The sequence below is a fragment of the Bos indicus x Bos taurus genome, chromosome 11 (genome assembly GCF_003369695.1).
Source record: "Bos indicus x Bos taurus breed Angus x Brahman F1 hybrid chromosome 11, Bos_hybrid_MaternalHap_v2.0, whole genome shotgun sequence".
NCBI classification, from domain to species: domain Eukaryota; kingdom Metazoa; phylum Chordata; class Mammalia; order Artiodactyla; family Bovidae; genus Bos; species Bos indicus x Bos taurus.
In genome coordinates, this window is record NC_040086.1 from 48,436,062 (window position 1) to 48,459,251 (window position 23,190).

The following is a 23,190-nucleotide window of genomic DNA, read 5'->3' on the forward strand; positions in this document are numbered from 1 at the left end:
TGGTCCAGTGGTTAAGACTCCACGTTTCCACTGTAGAGGGCACAGGTTTGATCCCTGGTTGGGAAACTTAAGATCTGACAAGTCACATGGTGTGGCCAAAAAAAAAAAAGAAATTGTCAGAGAGTTAAGCTCTTTGAGCACAAAGTAGGACAGACAGAAAGTGGGGGGACCTATGGGAGCATGAGGCAGGTGGGGAGGATGCTGAGGGAGGGTGGGCAGCCGGGCTTGCTCTCAATGCCAGCATCCGTCCCCCACCTCTAGTCAAGACCAGCCCCAGAGTACCTTTGCATCTTCCCGAGGCACATAGGAGGTGTTTGTGGAATTAAATATGAAGTTTAAGGAGAGGGAGAAAGGAAGATGCGTCAGATTTGCCCAGATGGAGACCACCTGTGACCCAGGAGAGCCGTTTGAACAAAGTGGGAGGAGTTGGGCCCCAGAACCTTTGTCATCTCCAACTAGAACAAAAGTAGAAGGCTGGTGGGGCTCCTGACGTTACTGGGATGTGATGATGAGGCACAGGGACACTTCCTTCACGTGGCCGCTCTACATCTGTGGGGTTGGAAGTTGGCTTCAGAGAGGGCAGGTTGGCTTCACTGCACTTGCTGGGCAGCTTACGAGAGGGGATGGAGATGAGTTCTGAGCTGCAGGGAAATAAGGGAGGTTGGCCTTATCTGTCTCCTGGCTGAAGTTCACATCAGCATACTGTCTCTGCTTTCTCCCCTAGCCCCAGCATCCCGTCCAGATTTCCCCTTTAGTCCTTGAACTTGGTGTGCGTGCTGGGAACACTTTGTCCTCCCCAGACTCCCCAGCCATCGCTGCTCTGTACCTCAGCAAGGCCCTCATTCCTCAGGGGAGGAGCCTGCACACGTTTTCAGCCAACGTGCGTGTGTGTGCTCAGTCGCCCATTTGTGTCTTGACTCTTTGCGACCCCCTGGACTGCAGCTGCCAGGCTCTTCTCTCTGTTCATGAAATTTTGTAAGCAAGAATACTGGAGTGGGTTGCCATGCCCTCCTCCAGGGGATCTTCCCAATCCAAGGATTGAACCCACGTCTCCTGCATTGGCAGGTGGATTCTTTACCACTGAGCCACCTAGGAACCTGAGAGTAAACATCTTAGGCTTTGTCAGCCACGTGGTCTGTGTTGCAGCAGCTCAGCCCCACTTCTGTAGCATGAACTGTGGAAGCCACCAGGGCAATACAAAGCCATTGGATTGGGCCGTGTTCCCAGAAAACTCTAGTTATAGAAACAGGTGGTGTGCAGTTTGCCACTTTCACACTTGCGTGGGATCCCCCTCCCTGTGTGTCTCACCTCACCTCCCACCCTCATTGCCTTGTGGGGTCACTCCATGGGCCCCCACCTATTCCACTTCAAGTCCTAAACCCCTAAGGACAAGGGCGGGGTATTAGACCCTCCACTCTCCCCAGCACCCTGTGGACTGGACGGGTCCACGTTGAGGTGCGGGAGGCTCCATGGACCGAGCTGAGGATGTGGCTCCCCCAGGGCAAAGATAGGAAGGGACCTTTTGAAACAGAAGTATTCCTTGTATCAGGATCTTGGGCTTCCCAGGTGGCTCTAGTGGTAAAGAACCCGCCTGCCAATGTAGGAAATGTAAGAGATGCGGGTTTGATTCCTGGATCAGAAAGATCCCCTGGTGGGAGGGCATGGCAACCCACTCCAGTATTCTTGCCTTGAGAATCCCATGAACAGAGGAGCCTGGTGGGCTACAGTACATGGGGTCACAAAGAGTCAGACAGGACAGTAGTGACTGAGTGTGCATACACATATCAGGACTTGGGAACTAAGAATGATTTTTTTTAGTTTCCAAAACCTCAGTGATGTTATATGTCATGTTTATACACATAGTCAAGTATGTGTGCATTCACAGCCTACTTGTAATTTGTAAAGTAGTTTTCTTGCTGAACACCTTCCATATAGATGAGAACTAGGCCAAAGGGCTGGGTTACGTGACTGGGAGGGAGAGACCCAGGTCAGGACAGACTGCAGGTTCGATGAGAAGTGGGAGGAGTGAAGTCTCTGCCCCTTCCCCTGGCCCTCGTAAATGGAGGAGGAAGTGGCCGGATTGGCCAAGCCTCATTTCCCGGCCCAGCAATCAGCCCCAAGAGCAGCTCTTTGGCTCTGGGTCTGCTTCTGAGAACTCTGACCCGGGCACTGGAGCATGCTAATTTTCACTGTGGTATTTATTTAGAGACAAGAGAAAGGAAGGGCCTCTGGTTTGGGTTGGCAAGGGGAGCACCCTGTGCTCCAGGGCTTCTGTTTGGATTGGCCGGAGCCTGCCAGATGGGCCTGCGAGCCTTCCCAGCTGTGGGGTTTGCTTATGCCGGAGGATGCCTCGAATTTGTGAGACTCCAATCCAAGGCCCGGCCTGGCCTTTGGGGCCTGAGCCACAGGTCTGGGCAGTTCCTCCCTTGAGAAGCTAAAGAAATAGATCTTCAAAGTCAGCTCAGGCTCCATGACGTGCCCTGGGAAGACACTCATGGGAATCCTCAGAATCCAGGTCTCCTTGGAAACATGGATGTGGGGGCAAGAGAAGGATGGGTTTGGATTCCTCAGGGAGCAGAAAGACCAAGTTCCTGCTCACTGCTTTGAGGACTGCCTTTTAGAATTTGAGGGGTTTGTTCCCTGCTTCCCTGAGTTGGAGGAAGCTTTCAGCCCAGCTGAGCAGAAATAAGGGGAGGCCAGTGGGTGCATCTCTTGTTAACCTTTAGCCTCTTTCTGTAACCAGCTCTCTGATCCAGCTTTATAATGTGTTTCCTCCAACCTATTACCTGCTGAGTAATTTGGGGAAGACTTGGGGTGGGAGGAGCGCTCACTGAGTCTCCATAATTCCTCTGGGCTGTTGAGGGCAGCATGCGGAATGATTGGGATAGCAGTTTCCTCATACATTTGTTGGTTTTTTGTTTGTTTTATATTTTTGGCCACACTGAGTAGTTTGTGGGATCTTAGTTCCCCAATCAGGGACTGAACACAGGCTCTTGGCAGTAAGAGCGCAGATTTTTAACCACTGGACCCCAGGGAATTCCCGTGTATTTGTTTTTTAAAATAGCATCTCTGTGCATCATTTAGGAAGCCCAGGAATGAATTAAGCTGAAGCTCCAATACTTTGGCCACCTGATACGAAGAGCCAACTCAATGGAAAAGACCCTGATGCTGGGAAAGATTGAGGGCAGGAGAAGGGGATGACAGAGGATGAGATGATTGGATGGCGTCACCAACTCAATGGACATGAGTTTGAGCAAACTCTGGGAGGTGGTGAAGGGCAGGGAAGGCTGGCATGCCACGGTCCATGGGGTCTCAAAAGGGTTGCACACAACTTAGCGACTGAACAACAACAAAGATGAAAGGCCTTATACTAAAATCAGCTTTGTGGGAGGAGGTGTCCTGTCAGGAGGACATGACCAATGGCATATTGATATTGCTAAAGAGCAAGAAAGTGTGAACAGTGGTTATCTTTGAAGAGTAAAATTACTTGTGGTTTTCATTCTCTTCTATATTTTCTATATTCCCCCCCACAGTAAGCATATCACTTGTGCAGTTTTTCATGCTTCCTTTAGAAATAGTTGAAGATCTTTAAAAAAAATTTTTATAAAAGTGGCACACGCTCGTTGTAACATGAATAGCAGTTAAGACATGTAAAGGTCCAGGTGGTGATCTTTCTCTTCTTCCATGTCCCCCTGCCCTGAGGATCCCACAGAGCAGCTCAGTAAGGATCTAAATACCTTTGTCCTCGTGTGTATAAACACATAGAGTTGGATTGGATTTAAAATCACCTCATCCTGTCACCTTAGATGGCCTTCTCTGGGGGCTCAGATGATAAAAAAATCTGCCTGCAATGCAGGATACCTGGGTTTGATCCCTAGGCTAGGAAGATCCTGGAGAAGGGAATGGCTGCCCACTCCGGTATTCTTGCCTGGAGAATTCCATGAACAGAGAAGCCTGTGTGCTACTGTCCATGGGTCACAAAGAGTCAGACATGACTGAGCAACTGACACTAATACATCACCTTAGATGGCACCTGGATGGTTTTTCTTTTACTGAAATACATTATTGTCATTTTTTCAAGACTGGTATACATTTAAATCATCCTTTTTAAAGGATCCCTGGCAGTCCCTGTTGACTCAGCTTCCACTTCTGGGGACCTGGGTTCAATCCCTGGTTGGGAAATTAAGATCCTGCATGCTCCATGGCCTGAGCGCCCCCTCACCAAATCCTTTTTCATCATTACATAATATTCCATAGTACATACTATGATTTATCTACCAATGCCCCTTCTTTGGGGCAGCCAGGTTTTTCCCTGTTTTTGCCACTGTTAACACCGGTGCATAAACATCATTCATAGAACCTTGCATTGGCACCTTTTTCATTCTGAAAGCCCAAAGGAAATGAGTTTTTAATGTTCTAAAATGTGCTGTGAAACTGCTTTCCCAAAAGACCATGGCAATTTAAACTTGTTATTAATTTTTAAGTGCCATAAAATATTTTCCAGGAGCATTTAACTGGGAATCAAGAACCCTGAGTTTCAGTCCTGGCTCTGCAGGATGAGGTTGGGCAAGTATTTCTGAAATGTGGAATTCACATTTGGACTAACGTACTCAGATGTGGCTGACTACATACTCAGAAGTCTGCCAAATCCTTTCAAGCCCAGGAATTTTATGGCTATGTGTAGACCTGCTGTCTTAAGATGTGTCCATTTCTTTTTTCAGGTTAATTCTCTGGGGAATTCAAACTCCAGAAAGGTTGTGCATGTCTGAAGAAGACAGATATTACTGGACAGGGGCCTGTAGCATCATTGACTTATCCCTCCCCTGGAGGAGGAAATGGCAACCCACTCCAATATTCTCGCCTAGAGAATTCTGTGAACAGAGGAGACAGGCGGGCTACAGTCCATGGGGTCACGAAGAGTTGGACATGGCTTAGCAACTAAACAACAGCAATAGTCTGAGCCCAGAACTAGGACAGGACTCTGCTAGGTTAGCAGCTATTTCTCAGAAAACCTTAAGGCGTCTGTCTCGTAAACCAAAGAACCCTAACCATGCCAGTTTGAACCCTAACATGCCTGGTTCTTGAATTTGGATTCGGTAGTAGGGGCCTGTTTCCTCTGCAAAATGGCATTTTGGGATTCCCGGGTGGCTCAGTAGTAAAGAATCCGCCGGCCATTGCCAAGAGACCTGGGTTTGGTCCCTGGGAAGATCCCCCGCAGAAGGAAATGCAACCCACTCCAGTATCCTTGCCTAGAAAATCCAATGGACAGAGGAGTCTGGAGGGCTGCAGTCTATGGGGTCACAAAAGGGTTGGACACGACATAGTAACTGAGCACGCACACACACTCTGAGTCCCAGAGGGGCTTAGTAGTTATTTCTCATAGATTTCTAGGGTTTCACTCTGGACTGAAAGTTCCCCTTTTATTGAGTAAAACATGAGAGAGACAGAAGCCCAGGGCGAGGTGAGCCCTTGGCATTATAGCAGTGATGCCAGAGTGGCCACTGCTCAGCCCGTCCTCTGCTCTGCCCGCAGGTGTGCCGGCACGTGAGGAACGGGGACATTCTGCTCCTGAACCGGCAGCCCACCCTGCACAGGCCCTCCATCCAGGCGCATCGCGCCCGCGTCCTCCCCGAGGAGAAAGTCCTGCGGCTCCACTATGCCAACTGCAAGGCCTACAACGCCGACTTCGATGGAGATGAGATGAACGCCCACTTTCCCCAGAGTGAACTGGGCCGGGCCGAGGCCTACGTCCTGGCCTGCACCGATCAGCAGTACCTTGTTCCCAAGGTAGGTCTGACCTTGAGGCTGTTCCATGATCTTCACCGGCTTCCAACTTGGCAGTTCAGGTCAGGGCCCCAGGCAGCTCCTGGAGTCAGCATGGTCTGTTAAGCAGGAGCATTTGGAGCAGAGGGTCTTAGATTCTTCCGGGTGGGGTCTTCAGCCCCCTAGTTGCTTAGAGATAGGAGGTTTCTCTCTTGTTGCCTCTTAAGATGTCAGGAGAGAAGTTGTAACAGTCATCCCAGGAAGCCGAGTTCAGTACCTGCATCTTAGGTCTTGTCTTCCAGCCTGTTTGGATTCTACAATATATCAGCCTCTGGCAAACCTTAGCACCCCACCTATGAGGATCCCCATCGTCCTCAGATGACTTTGATCCTTTAAGATAAGGGTTTTAAGAGACAACTTAACCCCCAGGGTTTGATCCCTGGGTCAGGAAGATCCCCTGGAGAAGGAAATGGCAACTCAGTCCAGTATTCTTGCCTGGAAAAGTCCATGAACAGAGGATCCTAGCGGGCTCTAGTCCATGGGGTCACAAAGAGTCAGACACAACTGAGTGACTAACATAATCCTGAGGGTCCAGATGAAATTCCCTGCAGCCCATGAGGAATCTCTACTGTGAATCCCTTCTTTTATAAACCGTTTGTGTCATAGCGATTCACAAATTACACACCATTCATTTGGGTTGTAATGTGGGGGTAGTAATAAAACAATAAAGAACCATGGCTCCCATTTACCAAGCACTTTTTCAAGGCTAGACACCATACGTAGCACCTTGGAGGCCTCTCCTTTTCTCCTCCCCACAGTCCTTGGAGTAGGTGCTATTAATAGCCATAATCACATGTGAAGAAATGGTGTAACATGTCCAAGGACACAGAGCTGGAATGGAAGAGGGTGGGGAGGAGGGGCCAGGAGCTCCCAGATCTTTGTGGCTTTTCTTCCTTTCCCTGGCGTGGGCCCTGCCACCCTTCCACAGAAGAGACAGAGACATCTGCACCCAGTAAGCATAGAGGCTGCTTAGAGATTGTCCCCTATCAGTTAGTGACCTCTCCTCCTGGGAATTTCTCTTCCCCTATCCCACCTGGAGAACCAGGCAGGTGACCAGAATCCCAGCATTCCAGCCTCTTTTCCTACCAGACACACCAGTGTGGCTTCCTGTAGATCCAGTTAGTTGAACATAACTTTCTTTCCCTTTTCTGCCCACCTTGGCTGGCTATTGATTAGTGAAGGGGCTGACCGTAAGCAGGAGGGGTTAAGGGGCCCACTCAGGTCCCCAAGAAATTAGAAGAAATAGTTTGATTAATTTTTACTAACGGGTTTCCTGATGGTCCAGTGGTTAAGACTCCGAGCTTCTACTGCAGGAGGTATGGGTTTGATCTCTGGTTGGGGAACTAAGATCCTGTATGCCTTGTGGTGCAGCCAAAAAGAAAAACATTAAACAAAAATTTTTTACATTAATAGTTTAGAAGAAATAATTATAAGGAAATTGACTAATTTGAAAATTGGCCTTTTATGTTTTCATGTAAATTACGTCAGTTGTAGCTGTGATGGTGGTGGCAATAAAAGCTACTTTGTCCTGAGCACTCCGTGTGCCTCAGGTACCACTCTGAGCAGTCTGCAACATTCTGGCTTAGTCCTCACCACAGCCTTAGGCGGCAGGTGCAGTTTTCAGGTGAGGAAACACAGGTGAGTGACTTGTCAGCCAGTGAAGAAGCTGGGACTCGAACCTAGCACCTTTGACCCCGCCAAGCTTGTGTGCTCAGCCTCCTGTGTTCTTAGTCCCCCTTGACAGGTGAGGCTGGGCCTGGGTGAGGGTCTGTGGAAAGAAGTGACTAACAGGACTGTGCCAGTTGTCTAGCCTGCTAGAGAGAATGTCACATTTTATCACGGTGGACACTACCAGTAAACAGCAGATGGTTCATTTCTTTTGCTGGCAGAGTGACCTCTGGACATTAGCCTCATGAAGGGTTGGGGTGCTCTGAAGTGCTTAGGCCAGTGAACTTGAGTATTCACTAGACCAATGTAGACTTGATTTTCATTGAATAAGATGGAATAGGTGACTTCATTGCTCATTGCGTACACTGTGTCCTGCAAAGGGCTGGCCTATTTAATTTCAGATGTGCCTCATCACATGCTCACCTGCCTGTGAGTATAGGGTCAGAGATAGAACAAAAATAAAGTCTCATCAATAAATTAATTTCTTAAAAAGTAAAAAATGGGACTTCTCTGGTGTTCCGGTGATTAAGACTCTGAACTTCCCCTGCAGGGGGCAAGGGTTTTATGCCGGGGACCAGCCCCGGCTGAACCAGGGTATTCGAAGGAGAGACGGCGTAGGCGAAGATCAGGAAACAATTGCTTAATTAAACGTTAATTAAGGATATAAAGAGTAATAGAATGAGGATAGCTCAGTAAAATTCAGTGAAGAAAAGAGGCTGAAATAAGGATAGCTCAGTAGGAAAATTCACTGAAGAAAAGAGACTGAATAAAATTCCAAAGCAGGGAATTAATGTCACCTACGAAGGCCGCAGGCGTCCTCCCGTTCTCCCGAAGGAGAGGAGACACTAAGGCCTCCCCGGTCGGATCTTAGAAGCCCAGGCAAAATTAGTAGGCTTGACAAGCTTCCCTGCCTCAGAGGAAAAATTCAGCTAGAAGGTGAAAGAAAGAACGACATGGGGACACCAAATTCCGGTGAACAAAAGGAGATACTTTATTTTCCAAAGCAGTTTTATACCTTAAGTTGTGCATAGAGGATAATGGGGGAAGGGGTAGAGGCATGCAAAGACAGCAGTTCCTGATCCTTATCGAAGTCAGGCTTTCAAACTTATCATATGCAAAAGTTTAGGTGATTTACATCATCTTCTGGCCAGGAAGCCTGTTAACATTTTAAGAAACTTATTTTTCTCTAAAGGTGATTATTTTAAAGTCAGGCGCCAGCCTCCAAAAAGCATTGGAGAAAGTTGCATTCCTATAGGGCAAAGGTGAGGTGGGCTCAATCAAGAAAAGAATTAACTCAAGGGTCCAAGATTACAAACATTGAGGCGACTGCTTACATTTCTATACACCCATTATATCAATCAATACACCGCCAAGGACACAGTAGGTAAGGGATATGGAGACTTAGCAGCAAACATTGGCCCAACAAGTGAAAAACCCTTCACCAATACAATTTCTAATCAATCTTTTAACTACTCAAAGGAATCTGTGTTTAGACAGTTTAGAACATCTCCTGCCTCTCACAGTTGGGAGGCTCTGAACAATCACATGTTGCCGGAAAAAACCTATTCAGGCAGGCTAGAGGACTTCCAAAGGAGTTTGTAGGTTGAAACACTGTCACACCCAAGAATTATTAACTGGAGCTGTAAGCTAACTCTTTTTTCAGAGAGAGGTAGTGGGGGACAGCCCCCCGTAAAGTCAGAGGTGTAGGTGACAGCACAAAGCAGAAAGTAGGCAGACTCTGGTTTTGGGGGTAGATTGCTCGAGAATTTCCAGGGAGACTCCTGAGGCTTGATCCCGCCTTTGCGTATGCCGAGCCTCCTTCCTCATGACCTTTGTCATGGGCGGAGTTCCTCACGCTGGCTACCGGCAGTGATAGAATTCCAGTTGAGCTATTCCAGATCCTGAAAAGTGCTGCACTCAATATGCAATATGCACTCAATATGCAATATGCCGGCTCCCGGCAGTTTTATCCCTGGTCTGGGAACTAAGATCCCACATGCCACCTGTGCAGTTAAAAAAAAAAAGAAAAGAAAAATCAGGAAAAAAAAGGTAAGAAACAAAAACAAGACAGTTCTCGGAGATGACCTGAGAATTCACTTTACTTTCAGACACCTTCTTTTGTCAGCGGTAAAGAGCTTTTGATTCTTGATAAATGTTGTGTAAGCCCTTAGTGTAAGTGCCAAGAGGAGAAATCCTATTTTTGGTGATAGTTATAAAAATGAAGGGCTTTCCAGGTGGCGCTAGTGGTAAAGAACACACCTGCCAATACAGGAGACGTAAAAGATGTGCGATTGATCCCTGTGTAGGGAAGATCCCCTCAAGGAGGGCGTGGCAACTCACTCCAGTATTCTTGCCTGGGAAATCCCAAGGACAGAGAAGCCTAGTGGGCTATAGTCCCTAGGACCACAAAGAGTTGGACACGACTGAAGTAACTTAACACACACACACACCTACACGCATAAAAATGAAGCATGTACTTTGATGGCAAAGTCCTGAGATGGCGAGAGTCAGTTTTCTTAATCCAGGAAAGCCATTTTTTGTTAATTTTTCTTGATGTATTTTATTTCCCTATTGTTTTCTTTTCTCTTTGTTCATTGTCCCATTTCTTCTCTATTTTTTAGGTTTCTTTTCCTTGACTAACCATAGTCCCCAATTTAAGTACATTTTATTGTTAGTTTTATGTATTTAATAGAGTTGCTTGTTGTCTTCTTAAAATAGATGAAGGGAACTTGATCTATTTCCTTTCCAAGAAAACAGTTACACTTTTTCATTTATATGTTTCTTTGTGGATTCTTCCTTTTTTCCCTTCTGTTTGTTTTATCTATTAAGGGCCACTGCTTCATGGAAAGTTTTTTTAACAAGGCTTGAGACGTACTTTCCTGACTTTGACTTACTCAGCTAGAAAATTCAAGTCACAGAATACCCTAATTCTCTAAGAATCCTGACCAAAGACATCTATTGTAATGTCGTTTTGCTGTGATGTTAAGTGGAATAGGATAGCTGACAATTATGTGGGTTTTTGATCAAGAGATAGTCTTTCTGATCCTAAGCAGATTTAGAAAATTCAGCATTATAAGTAGACCCTTAGTAAATTGCTTTAATCAGCACTCCTCCCTAGAATTCATGCTTATTGCATTGAAAGCAGTTTAGCCATATAGGTAATTTTCTAGTCATGGAAAACTCTAGACAGAAAGAGAAGGCACTGACTAGATCCTGTAACTTGTAATTATGTTCTTTAAAGGAAAAAAAAAAGGCAAAATCTATATCTGCCCCCAAAGACTGTTATTGCTTAGTAGCTCAGTCATTTCTGACTCTTTGGGACCTCATGGGCTGTAGCCTGCTAGGCCCCTCTGTCCATGGGATTTTCCAGGCAAGAATACTGGAGTGGGTTGCAATCTCCTTGCCTAAGGATCCTTCCGACCCAGGGATCAATGCATGTCTCCTGCATTGCAGGCAGATTCTTTAACCACTGAGTCACCAGGGAAGCCCCCAAAGAGCTGTGGGATGAGTCAAATGCTTAATACTCTTTTCAATTTTTCCCCTAAGCAAAATGAGACCTTGCCTTTGGAACAAGTTGCAGAGTATAATTTTTTGTCTGTGTTCATAACTCAAGGCCTTCATAAGAAGGGCTGCGTGCCCCATATGATCTCGCCCTCTGTCTGCAACACCTATCTGGCTCCTCGGTAATAATTATCTCTGAGTTTACATAAAGCCCATTGCCACGGTATTTAGACTGTTTGACAAGCATCCTTTTTAGCCTTTAAATTAGTGCGTGTGGCTAAATTCCTGGCACTTCTCCATGGCTGCACTTTAGAGTTCCTTAGTTATGCAATACAGCCATAATATTGGACAGTATTTAACAAATAAGCAAATGATAACAATCTTTAGATCCAAGATTTTTCTCTAGTTCCTATAAACAGGGAAAAGTCAGTAAAAACGCCTTCTTAATAAATGTCAGTGGGCAAGTCTATTTTTACCTTAGTGTGCCTTATGTTGCCATGACTGCAGACCTGGCAGATAGGGTTCAGGAGACTGGGGATCAGAAAAGATGAATGTATCCATCCAAACTGGGGCTGTTATAAAAGCCCTTGGCTTTGGGTTTTTTGGGGGTTTTTTTGGCCCTATTGCAGTTCTTGTGGGGTCTTAGTTCCCTGACAAGGGACTGAACTTGGGACCATGGCAATGGAAGGGCCGAGTCCTAGCCACTGGACCACCAGGGAACTCTCTAAAAGCCCATGTTTTGGCATCTGGTGGATAACACCCTACCATGAATACACGCAAGATCGTGAAAACACACTGACATCAAGCACCCTTTCCTTCTGCAGTCACGTACGTCAAAGCCCCACCTCCACCCATGACTCACTCAAGGAACCTCTCCCCAAACCCCCACGTCTCTGCATTGGCTGAGTCCAGGTCAGTCCGCAGGCCAAACTGACGTACTGTCCATGCCCCCAGAGAGACCATTCCTGACTGTCCCCTCCTATCCCAAATCTATGTGATGACCCATCCCATTCTTTTCCTCCACAGGCGTTTAAAATTCTTTGTAATAATGTATCTCTCCAGTCATTTGTTCACCGTCTAGCTCTTCCTCATTGTGAGGGATCTGTGTGTTTTAGCCACTAAAACAGACTGAAGGTTGGTCTCATCCAGTGCCTCGGCATACAGTAGGCTCTCCATAAATATTTGTTGAATGGGTGACTGATTTAGAGGAGAACCAGGCCAGAAATGTGTGAAAAACACCAAAGCATAAAACCAAAATATAAAAACAAGAACACAGCCAACAGCAGCCAGACTGAATTTATGCGTAAATGCCAGAAATATGCCGAAGTTAACGAGAAGCAGATGGGATTAGGGAGAGAAGGCCAGGGGGCCTGCAGGAGTTTGAAGCACTTTTGGTATAGAACAGTGGGCAAAAGGCGAAGGTGGGAGCCGGTCAGGAAGCCCTGGTCACGTGCTCTGGGAGGCAGTTTGCTCTCAAGATGGGAGGCCCAAGCACTGGCTAGGTGGCCATGACTGGACAACATGGGGATGTAAGGAGGGCTGTTGCTAGTGGGTGGCTCCCAAGCACAGGACTAAGAATTAGAATGTGCCTTCTGTTTTTTCTTTTTTTAAATTTGTCCTTCTCTTACCTGTTTTGGTTTGTAGGATGGCCAGCCATTGGCGGGGCTGATCCAAGATCACATGGTTTCAGGAGCAAACATGACCATTCGAGGCTGCTTTTTCAACCGGGAGCAGTATATGGAGCTGGTGTTCCGAGGACTCACAGACAAAGTGGGGCGTGTGAAGCTCTTTCCTCCTGCCATCCTGAAGCCCTTTCCTCTGTGGACAGGAAAGCAGGTAATTAGGGGCAAACAAATGGTGGATATTTATTAAAAAAAAAAAGGAAACTGGCCACTCAGTAAAAAGGTTTTGTTCCCAGGAGAGTCCAGGCCAGAAACAGAAATGACAAATCAAACAATATCTCTTTGATAGAGTTTCGGGTGTGGATGGTTTCAAAGGAGGGTCTACAACTACATATTTTCTGTCCTTTGCTTCTAACTGAAACTTCTAACTTAACACTGACCTCATCGTCTAGATATGGTGGTAATAGGCAGTGGTGCTGATGGTAGCAGTAGTTATGTTTGTTGGGAGTGCTTCAAATATGTTAGATTACTTAACCCTCACAACCACCCTGTGATGCAGACACTATCATTATCACCATTTATCACCATTATCACCAGATGAGGATAACGAGGTTTGGAGAAGTTGTTACTTAGGAGGTAGAGTTGAGATTCAAACTCAGGACTTTCTGACACCCAGAGCATCATATTATACTTAATCAATTATGTGATCTTGGTTCAGTGGGCCTCAGTTCATTATTTACAAAGCAAAAGTCTTCAGGTTGATGAGCTCTAGGTCTCACCCGCCTCTGCAGTTCTTTAAATCCATGGACCTGGTATTTGACTGGTTTTCTTATTAAGCCAACTTGTATTTCTGGGATAAACCTTACTTGGTTATGAGATAGTATTTGCTAAATTTTTGTTCAGAAGTTTTTGCATCAGTGTACATGAGGAATTTTGATGGATGGTTTTCTTTTCTTGTCATGCATTTACCTGGTTTTGCTATTGGGGTTAACATTGGCTTCATAGAAACATTGGCTTCTTCAGTTTTCTGTAAGAGTTTGTACAATACGGATATTATTTTTTCCTTAAGTGTTTGGTAGAATTCACCAATGTAGTCATCTGGACCTAGAATTTTCTCTTTCAGTTCAGTTCAGTTGCTCAGTCGTGTCCGACTTTTTGCGACCCCATGAACCACAGCACACCAGGTCTCCCTGTCTATCACTAACTCCTGGAGTCCACCCAAACCCATGTCCATTGAGTCGGTGATGCCATCCAACAATCTCATCCTCTGTCGTCCTCTTCTCCTCCCGTCCTCAATCTTGCCCAGCATCAGGGTCTTTTCCAATGAGTCAGCTCTTTGCATCAGGTGGCCAAAATATTGCAGTTTTAGCTTCAACATTAGTCCTTCCAATGAACACCCAGGACTGATCTCCTTTAGGATGGACTGGTTCTCCTTGCAGTCCAAGGGACTCTGAAGAGTCTTCTCCAACACCACAGTTCAAAAGCATCAATTCTTCGGTGCTCAGCTTTCTTCACAGTCCAACTCTCCTATGCATACATGACCACTGGAAAAACCATAGCCTTGACTAGATGGACCTTTGTTGGCAAAGTAATGTCTCTGCTTTTGAATATGCTGTCTAGGTTGGTCATAACTTTCCTTCCAAGGAGTAAGTGTCATTTAATTTCATGGCTGCAGTCACCATCTGCAGTGATTTTGGAGCCCAGAAAAATAGTCAGCCACTGTTTCCTCTGTTTCCCCATCTATTTGCCATGAAGTGATGGGACCAGAGTTTTCTGAATGTTGAGCTTTAAGCCAACTTTTTCACTCTCCTCTTTCACTTTCATCAAGAGGCTCTTTAGTTCCTCTTCACTTTCTGCCATAAGGGTGGTGTTATCTGCATATCTGAGGTTATTGATATTTCTCCTGGCATCTTGATTCCAGCTGGTGCTTATTCCAGCCAGCGTTTCTCATGATGTTTTCTCTTTAGGAAGTCTTTTAACTAAAATTTTTAACTAAAATTTCTGTTTTTCTAATTACATGTAGGGCTGTTTAGTTCATCTCTTCTTGGATGAGCTTTACTGCTTTGTTTTTTTCTAGGAATTTGTCCTTTTCATCTAAATTGTTGGATTTATAGGCATGAAATTATTCATCATACTCTTTTATGTTCCTTTACTGTCTGTGGAACCTGAAAGTGGTCCCCTCTCTCATTCCTGATAGTGATAATTTATGTCTTCTCTCTTTTTCCTGATCAGTTTGCTCTGAGTTTTATTCTCAAAGAACCAGCTTTTATTGACTTTCTCTATTTTTCTGTTTCTGTTCCATTTATTTCACTTTCATCTTTTTTATTTCCTTTCTTCTGCTTACTTTGGGTTTGATTTGCCTTTCTTTTTCTAGTTACTTAAGGTTGGAACTGAAGTCAGTAATTTGAGACTTTTTTCCTGTTTTAATATTGGCATTTTATATATAAAATTTCCACTGAATATATTGTATTTTTATTCACTTCAAAAGACTTGCTCAATGCCTTTTTTATTTCTGTTTTTAACCTCTGAGATACATAGAAGTCTTTGATTTAGTTTCCAAATATTTAAGAATTTTCCAGATATGTATACTATTGATTGCAATTTTAATTCCACAGTGGCCAGAAAACATACCTTGAATAACTTGAATCCTTTTCAAATTACTGAGATTTGTTTTGTGGCTTCAAAGATAGTCTGTATTGGGAAATGATCTGTGTGTCCTTAAAAATCACAAGTATTCTGCTGTGTTGGATGAAGTGCTCTATAAATGTCAGTTAGGTTCAAGTCTGAAGAACAGTGGATGGAAGTTCATGACCTTGTACAGGAGGTGGTGATCAAAACCATCCCCAAGAAAAAGAAATGCAAAAAGGCAAAATGCCTGTCTGAGGACGCCTTACTAGTAGCTGAGAAAAGAAGAGAAGCAAAAGGCAAAGGAGAAAAGGAAAGATACACCCATCTGAATGCAGAGTTCCAAAGAATAGCAAGGAGAGATAAAAAAGCCTTCTTAAGTGAACAATAAAAGAAATAGAGGAAAACAATAGAATGGGAGAAACTAGAGATCTCTTCAAGAAAATTAGAGATACCAAGGGAACATTTCCTGCAAAGGTGGGCACAATTAAGGACAGAAATGGTGTGGACCTAACAGAAGCAGAAGATATTAAGAAGAGGTGGCAAGAATACACAGAACTACAAAAAAGATCTTATTGATCCAGGCAACCGTGATGGTGTGATCACTCACCTAGACCCAGACATACTGGAGTGTGAAGTCAAGTGAACCTTAGGACGCATCACTACGAACAAAGGTAGTGCGAACAAAGGTAGTGGAGGTGATGGAATTCCAGCTGAGCTATTTCAGATCCTAAAAGATGACACTGTGAAAGTGCCGCACTCAATACGCCAGCAAATACAAGAAACTCAGCAGTGGCCACAGGACTGGAAAAGATCAGTTTTCATTCCAATCCCAAAGAAGAGAAATGCCAAAAAATGTTCAAACTACTGCACAATTGCACTCATTTCACATGCTAGCAAAGTAATGCTCAAAATTCCCAAAGCCTGGCTTCAGTAGTACGTGAACCGTGAACTTCCAGATGTTCAAGCTGGATTTAGAAAAGGCAGAGGATCCAGAGATCAAATTGCCAACATCCATTGAATCATAGAAAAAACAAGGGAGTTCCAGAAAAACATCTACTTCTGCTTTATTCACTATCCAAAGCCTTTGTGTGAATCACAAAAAATCTGAAAATTCTTAAAAGAGATGGGAATACCAGTCCACTTTACCTGCCTCATGAGAACCTGTATGAAGGTCAAGAAGCAACAGTTAGAACTGGACATGGAACAATGGACTGGTTCCAAATTGGGAAAGGAGATGTCAAGGCTGTATATAGTCACCCTGCTTACTTAACTTACATGCAGAGTACATCATGCAAAATGCCAGGCTGGATGAAGCACAAGATGGAATCAAGATTGCTGGGAGAAATATCAATAACCTCAGATATGCAGATGACACCACCCTTATTTCAGAAAGGGAAGAGGAACTAAAGAGCCTCTTGATGAAGGTGAAAGAGGAGAGTGAAAAAGCTGGCTTAAAACTCAACATTCAAAAAATGAAGATCATGGCATCCAGTCCCATCACTTCATGGCAACTAAAGAGGAAACATTGGAAACAGTGAGAGACTTTATTTTCTTGGGCTCAAAATCACTGCAGGTTGTGACTGCAGCCATAAAATTAAAAGATGGTTTCTGTTTGGAAGAAAAGCTATGACCACCCTAGACAGCATATTAAAAAGCAGAGACATTACTTTGCCAACAAAGGTCCGTCTAGTCAAAGCTACAGTTTTTCCAGTAGTCACGTATGGATGTGAGAGTTGGACGATAAAGAAATCTGAGAGCCAAAGAATTGATGCTTTTGAACTGTGGTATTGGAGAACTCTTGAGAGTCCCTTGGACTGCAAGGAGATCAAACCAGTCAATCCTAAAGGATATCAACCCTGAATATTAATTAGAAGGACCGATGCTGAAGCTGAAGCATTAATGTTTTGGCCACCTGATGTGAAGACCTGACTCATTGGAGAGGACCCTGATGCTGGGAAAGACTGAGGGCAGGAGAAGGGGACAACAGAGGATAAAGATGGTCAATTACTGACTCAGTGGACCTGAATTTGAGCAAGATCCCAGAGTCGATGATGGACAGGGAAGCCTGACGTGCTGCAGTCCATGGGGTCACAGAGTTGGACAAGACTGAGTGACTGAACAACAGCAAAACAAGGTTCAAGTCTACTATATCCTTGCTGTTCTCTGTCCTTCATTTCCTAATGTCCATTGTATTGAAACCACTGTTTCATATTCGTGTCTGCTTTTGTTATTGTTATTTCTGGTGGATGTGAAATCAGGTCACCATGGCTCTATCCTGACCAGAAACAGAAGTTGATTTAACAGAATAGTAGGGGAATTTTGCAGTTTAAGATTAAAATCTGTAATTATGGATAGTCTGGTTCAGGAATTGGTAAGCTTTTGTTATAAAAGCCAGATAGAAAATATTTTAGGCTTTGTTGGCCATATGATCTGTAAATTACAGCTGCTCAGTTCTGCCATGATAATGTGAAAGCAGACATAGACAGGGCTTTGGAATGAGCCTGACTGTGATTCATTTCAGCTTCTTTTTTACAAAAACAGATGGTGGGCCACGTTTGGTCTATAGGCTGTAGTTTGCTACCCCTAATTTAGTTGGATATATGTGTTTGTCCAGGCTTCCCTGGTGGCTCAGTGGTAAAGAAATCCACCCGCCAATGCAGGAGATGTGGGTTTGACCCCTGGGTTGGGAAGATCCCCTGGAGGAGGGCATGGCAACCCACTTCAGTATTCTTGCCTGGAGAATCCCATGGACAGAGGAGCCTGGCCGGCTATAGTCCATGGGGTCATGAAAAAGTTGTACACAGCTTAGTGACTAAACTTAGTGACTAAACATCAACAACATTTATTTGTCCACTTATTATTCCTGTTTATAATTTTTTATTGTTTCTTTTTTATGTATGTTTGTTTTGTAAGCCATCTCAACTTATCTTAGAAATAAAGGGATTTTAAGTGTTAAGTAAACTAAGATCATGGCATCCAGTCCCATCACTTCATGGCAAATAGATGGGCAAACAGTGGAAACAGTGGCTGACTTTATTTTTCTGGGCTGCAAAATCACTGCAGATGGTGATTGCAGCCATGAAATTAAAAGACGCCTACTCCTTGGAAGGAAAGCTATGACCAACCTAGACAGCATATTGAAGAGCAGAGACATTACTTTGCCAACAAAGATCCGTCTAGTCAAGGCTGTGGTTTTTCCAGTGGTCATGTATGGATGTGAGAGTTGGACTGTAAAGAAAGCTGAGTGCCAAAGAATTGATGCTTTTGAACTGTGGTGTTGGAGCAGACTCTTGAGAGTCCCTTGGACTGCAAGGAGATACAACCAGTCAGTCCATCCTAAAGGAGATCAGTCCTGGGTGTTCATTGGTAGGACTGATGTTGAAGCTGAAACTGTAATACTTTGGCCACCTGATGTGAAGAGCTGACTCATTTGAAAAGACCCTAATGCTGGGCAAGATTGAGGATGGGAAGAGAAGGGGACGACAGAGGATGAGATTGTTGGATGGCATCACCGACTCAATGGACATGGGTTTGGGTGAACTCTGGGAGTGGTGATGGACAGGGAGGCCTGGCGTTCATGGAGTCGCAAAGAGTAGGACACGACTGAGTGACTGAACTGAACTGAACCATCCAGAATTTATTAGAATTTTGTTTAAACGTAAGCAGTGTGTTCAAAATAGAACCAAATAGTGGACAAAGACTACATAACTAGAGCTACAGATACGTTCATCCACCTCAGTCTGAGAATCCAGCCAAAGGAAATCATCTGAAATGTAGTATTGATAAAAGCTACTTGAAAAAAGCAGTCCATGACATGATGGTTTATAGTGGTGGAATATTAGAAAAACCTAGATACTCAGCACTGGGGCTGTGTAAATTGTGGGACGTTTATTAAGATATTGCTCTGTGCTGTGCTTAGTCACTCAGTCATGTCTGACTCTTTGCAACCCCATGGACTGTAACTCGCCAGGTTCCTCTGTCCATGGGGATTCTTCAGGCAAGAATACAGGCGTGGGTTGCCATGCCCTCTTCCAGGGGATCTTCCAAATGCAGGGATTGAACACAGGTTTCCCACATGCAGGCGGATTCTTTACCGTCTGAGCCACCAGGGAAGCTTTGTGTAGTTTAAAATAGTGGCTTTAAAGCATTGTGTGACAGTCTGGAAAATTTTCAACGTAATGTTGAAAGAAGAAATAGACTACACAGTTCTATGCATAATAACAGAACCATGTTAAAAATGTATATGAGCAAAAATTTGATACAAAAAAGATCAAAATGATAGAATAATTTGGTTTGTGTTAGGAATAATTTAACATTCCTGGGCTCTGCTTACTGTATAACCAAGTAAAATTAGAAAATAGGCCCAGATTTTATTTATGTCACAGTTGAGATTTTTCCGGGTTTCTTGAAAGGTTGGTACAGGCTGTTATTTCTGTACAAGTAGGTGAAAGAAGGGAACAGTTATTGCACTGCATAAGAATTTGTTAGTGACCCAGTCTAATTCTACAGAGGAAAGCCATGTTTTGGATCAGGAGATAAGGAATTTAGCTTGGGAAATTTATTTGTACTGCCTTAAAAAAGTTAAGTCTTAGACTGTTTTTCCAGGACATTTCATACAGCCTCTTGAGTGGTTTTCTTATATTATGTGACTAAACCATTATATACTTGTTCACTTTACCATTAATGGATGTTTGGGTTGTCTTCAGTCAACTTCATTTGGCTGTTACAAATAGAGCTGCTATGAACATTTTTGTATATGTCTCTTATTGAACATATGTATGCATTTTCATGGGTAAATACCAGGGAATCAAATTGCTGAGTCATAAAATCTACCTTCACCTGTAATAGATAATTGAGTAAACAGTTTTCCAAAGTGATTGTAGCAGTTTACACCTCCATCAGCAGGGCAGGAGAGTTATGGTTGCTCCTTATTCTCAGCAGTACTTGCCTGCCAATGCAAGAGAAGTAAGAGACGTTGGTTCGATCCTTGGGTTGGGAAGATCCCCTGGAGGAGGACATGGCAACCCACTCTAGTGTTCTTGCCTGGAGAATCCCATGGACAGAGGAGCCTGGTGGGCTACAGTCCATAGGGTCACACAGAGTCAGACCCAACTGAAGCGACTTAGCATGCCCAGTAACAAATGAGTTTGAGCACCTCTTTATATCCTTATGGCCATGGGATCTCACCTTTTGTGAAGTTCCTGTTCAAGGCTTTTGCCTTTTTTCAATCCTATGCCATTCTCTTATTAATAGATAAGAGTTTTAGAAGTCTATCCTTGTGTAGGTCCATTACCAGGTTATAGATATTACAAATACCTTCTACTTGATGGCTAGCCTTTTTGCCCTTTCACTTAATGCTGTTTTCTAATGATCAGAAGTTCTTTATTTTATGTAATATAATTCACCAGGCTTTGCCTTTTATGGCTGCTGCTGCTGCTAAGTCGCTTCAGTCGTGTCCGACTCTGTGCAACCCCATAGCTGGCAGCCCAACAGGCTCCCCCGTCCCTGGGATTCTCCAGGCAAGAACACTGGAGTGGGTTGCCATTTCCTTCTCCAGCCTTTTATGGCTAGTCCTGTATAAAAATTATTTGCCTGCCTCAAGGTTATTAAGATATTTCCCCGTATCTCTGTTAGCAGTTTTATTGTTTTACCATTCATGTTTAGGTCTACTTCTGCCCAGAGTTGGTTTTTGTGGGTGTGTTGATGTGAGGTAGGGGTCAGGATTCATTTTTTTCCTGTAGGACTATCCCGTTGATGTGACGTAATTGATAAGATGTTTGCTTTTCCTCTGCTCTTTAGTATCTCTTGTGTCCTAAATCAACTAATTGCATACATGTAGGTCTACTGGCTTCATTTCAGTTCCTTTGGTTGTTTGATTCCATTGCACCGATACTACACTCTTAATTATTGTAGCTTTATAATAAGTTTTGATTTTTGATAGAGACTATACTATACTACATTGTTTTTCAAGACTGTCTTGAATATTCTTGGCCCCATGAATTTCCATATAAATTTCAAAGCCATCTTGTACATTTCTGCCAAAAAATAGCTACAAAGAGTTTTGTTGGAATTACATTGCAGCTACAGATCACTTTAGGGAGAATGGACATATTTCCAGTACTGAATATTCCATTCTTTCAGTGACATAGAAGTCTTGTTTATCTTTCATTAGATTCATTCCTAGATATTGCTATTATAGATGATTTTATTTATTGAATTTCCTATTTGTTTATGGTTAGTATATAAAAATACAAGTAATTTTGTGTATTGTCCTTGTACTCCACAACCTTGCTGATTTCATTTATTAACTATAGAAGTGTAATGTAAGTTTTTATTTAAAGAGATAGTAATATCAAAGGAAAAAGGAAAAATTTCTTCTGTCTCCAATTCTATTGTTCATCTTCTCTGTGCATACTCTCACAGAGAAGAAATAAAAATGAAATCATGTACCTACTCAGGGGAACCATGAACCATGATTAAATTTGATAGTCAATTTTGAGTTTGTATTTAAGAATGCTTCTTTATCCATGTTATTCTGTTGCCTGAGACATGAATTTTCCTTATCCGTAGGTATGTGAACCTCAGTTTTAACTGAGCTGTAAGATGGCTTACTTTAAATGAGCTGTCACATCCTCCAAAGGGAATGCCATTATTTCCATTATTTTAAGAAATCCCATTATTTCAGGCCATTTGAACCACCCTAACATACTTCAGGTATAGCAAGAAGTTTATTTAACTCTTTTCATGTGCTGGGGTGATAACAATGTTTCTTGTAATTGCTTTGTGACATACTTAGTTCACTTAATGATCTGTGGGCTTCTCAGATGTCACAGTGATCAAAGAATCTGCCTGCCAATGCAGGAGATGTGGGTTCGACCCCTGGATCTGGAAGATCCCCTGCAGTAAGAAATGGCAACCCCTCAAGTATTCTTGCCTGGAAAATTCTATGGACAGAGGATCCTGGCAGGCTATAGTCCTTGGGGTCGCAAAGAGTCAGACATGACTGAGTAGGCATGTTATGATAATAGTCTATTGTAGGGTTCATTCTCTGCACATGTGGATTGACTTCACTCTTCTTAACCCATTCTGTGTTGTACCCGGTAATATGGATATTCTCTAGTTGATTTAACTGTCCCTCTAATGGCAAATATTTAATGAGTGTTCAGTTATTTTCCTGTTTGGCCATGCCATGCAACTTGTGGGATCTTAGTTCCCTGAGAATATTGTGGATGGTCTATTATTCCTAACATAGTTTATGACCAGAAAGTAAATTATACACTTCTACAATATCAGTGCAGGAGGAGACCCAGAATCTTGTCTGCCACCCTTGTTTGTTTGTTTTTTTAATTGAAATATAATTCATACCATAAACTTTACCATTTTTAGTAAGTGTGTAATTCAGTGCTTATTTTTAGTATATTCTCTGTGGTGCAACCATTTCTACTGTCTAATTCAAAAATATTTCCATAATCCCCAAAAGAAACTCTGTTCCTGTTAGCATTCAGCCTTAATTCCACCCTCCCCCATCCCCTGGCAGTCACTTTCTGTCCCTATTGATTTTCCTGTTTGAGACATTTCATAAAAATGTCTTGTCTCTTTTAGTTAACATAATAGTTTCAAGATTCATCCATGTTGTAGCATAAACAGTACCTCATTTCTTTTCATGGCTGAATAATATTCAATTGTATGGATATTCCACATGTTATTCACTTGTCAGTTGATAAATGGATAATTTGGCTTGTTTCCACTTTTTGGCTGTTACAAATAAGGCTGTAATGAGTATTCATGCATAATTGGTGCATGAAACTGATGCACTCATTTATATGAACATGTACTTTCAATTCTCTTGAATATATAGCTAAGAGAGAAGTCACTGAGTCATATGGGAATTCTGTGTTTAACTTTTTTGAGGAACTACCAAACTGTTTTCCAAGGCAGCTTACAATTT

General features: G+C 43.4%; 1 protein-coding gene across 1 annotated transcript in view; it reads left to right on the plus strand.

Moving 5' to 3' along the window:
• The window catches only part of POLR1A (RNA polymerase I subunit A), an 85,759-nt gene that overhangs the window by 28,213 nt on the left and 34,356 nt on the right, over positions 1–23,190 (plus strand). Inside the window, exons 13-14 of the mRNA XM_027555523.1 lie at positions 5,533–5,787; positions 12,637–12,828. Of these exons, the coding sequence (XP_027411324.1) occupies positions 5,533–5,787; positions 12,637–12,828 (447 nt within the window). The remainder of the gene's footprint in view (positions 1–5,532; positions 5,788–12,636; positions 12,829–23,190) is intronic.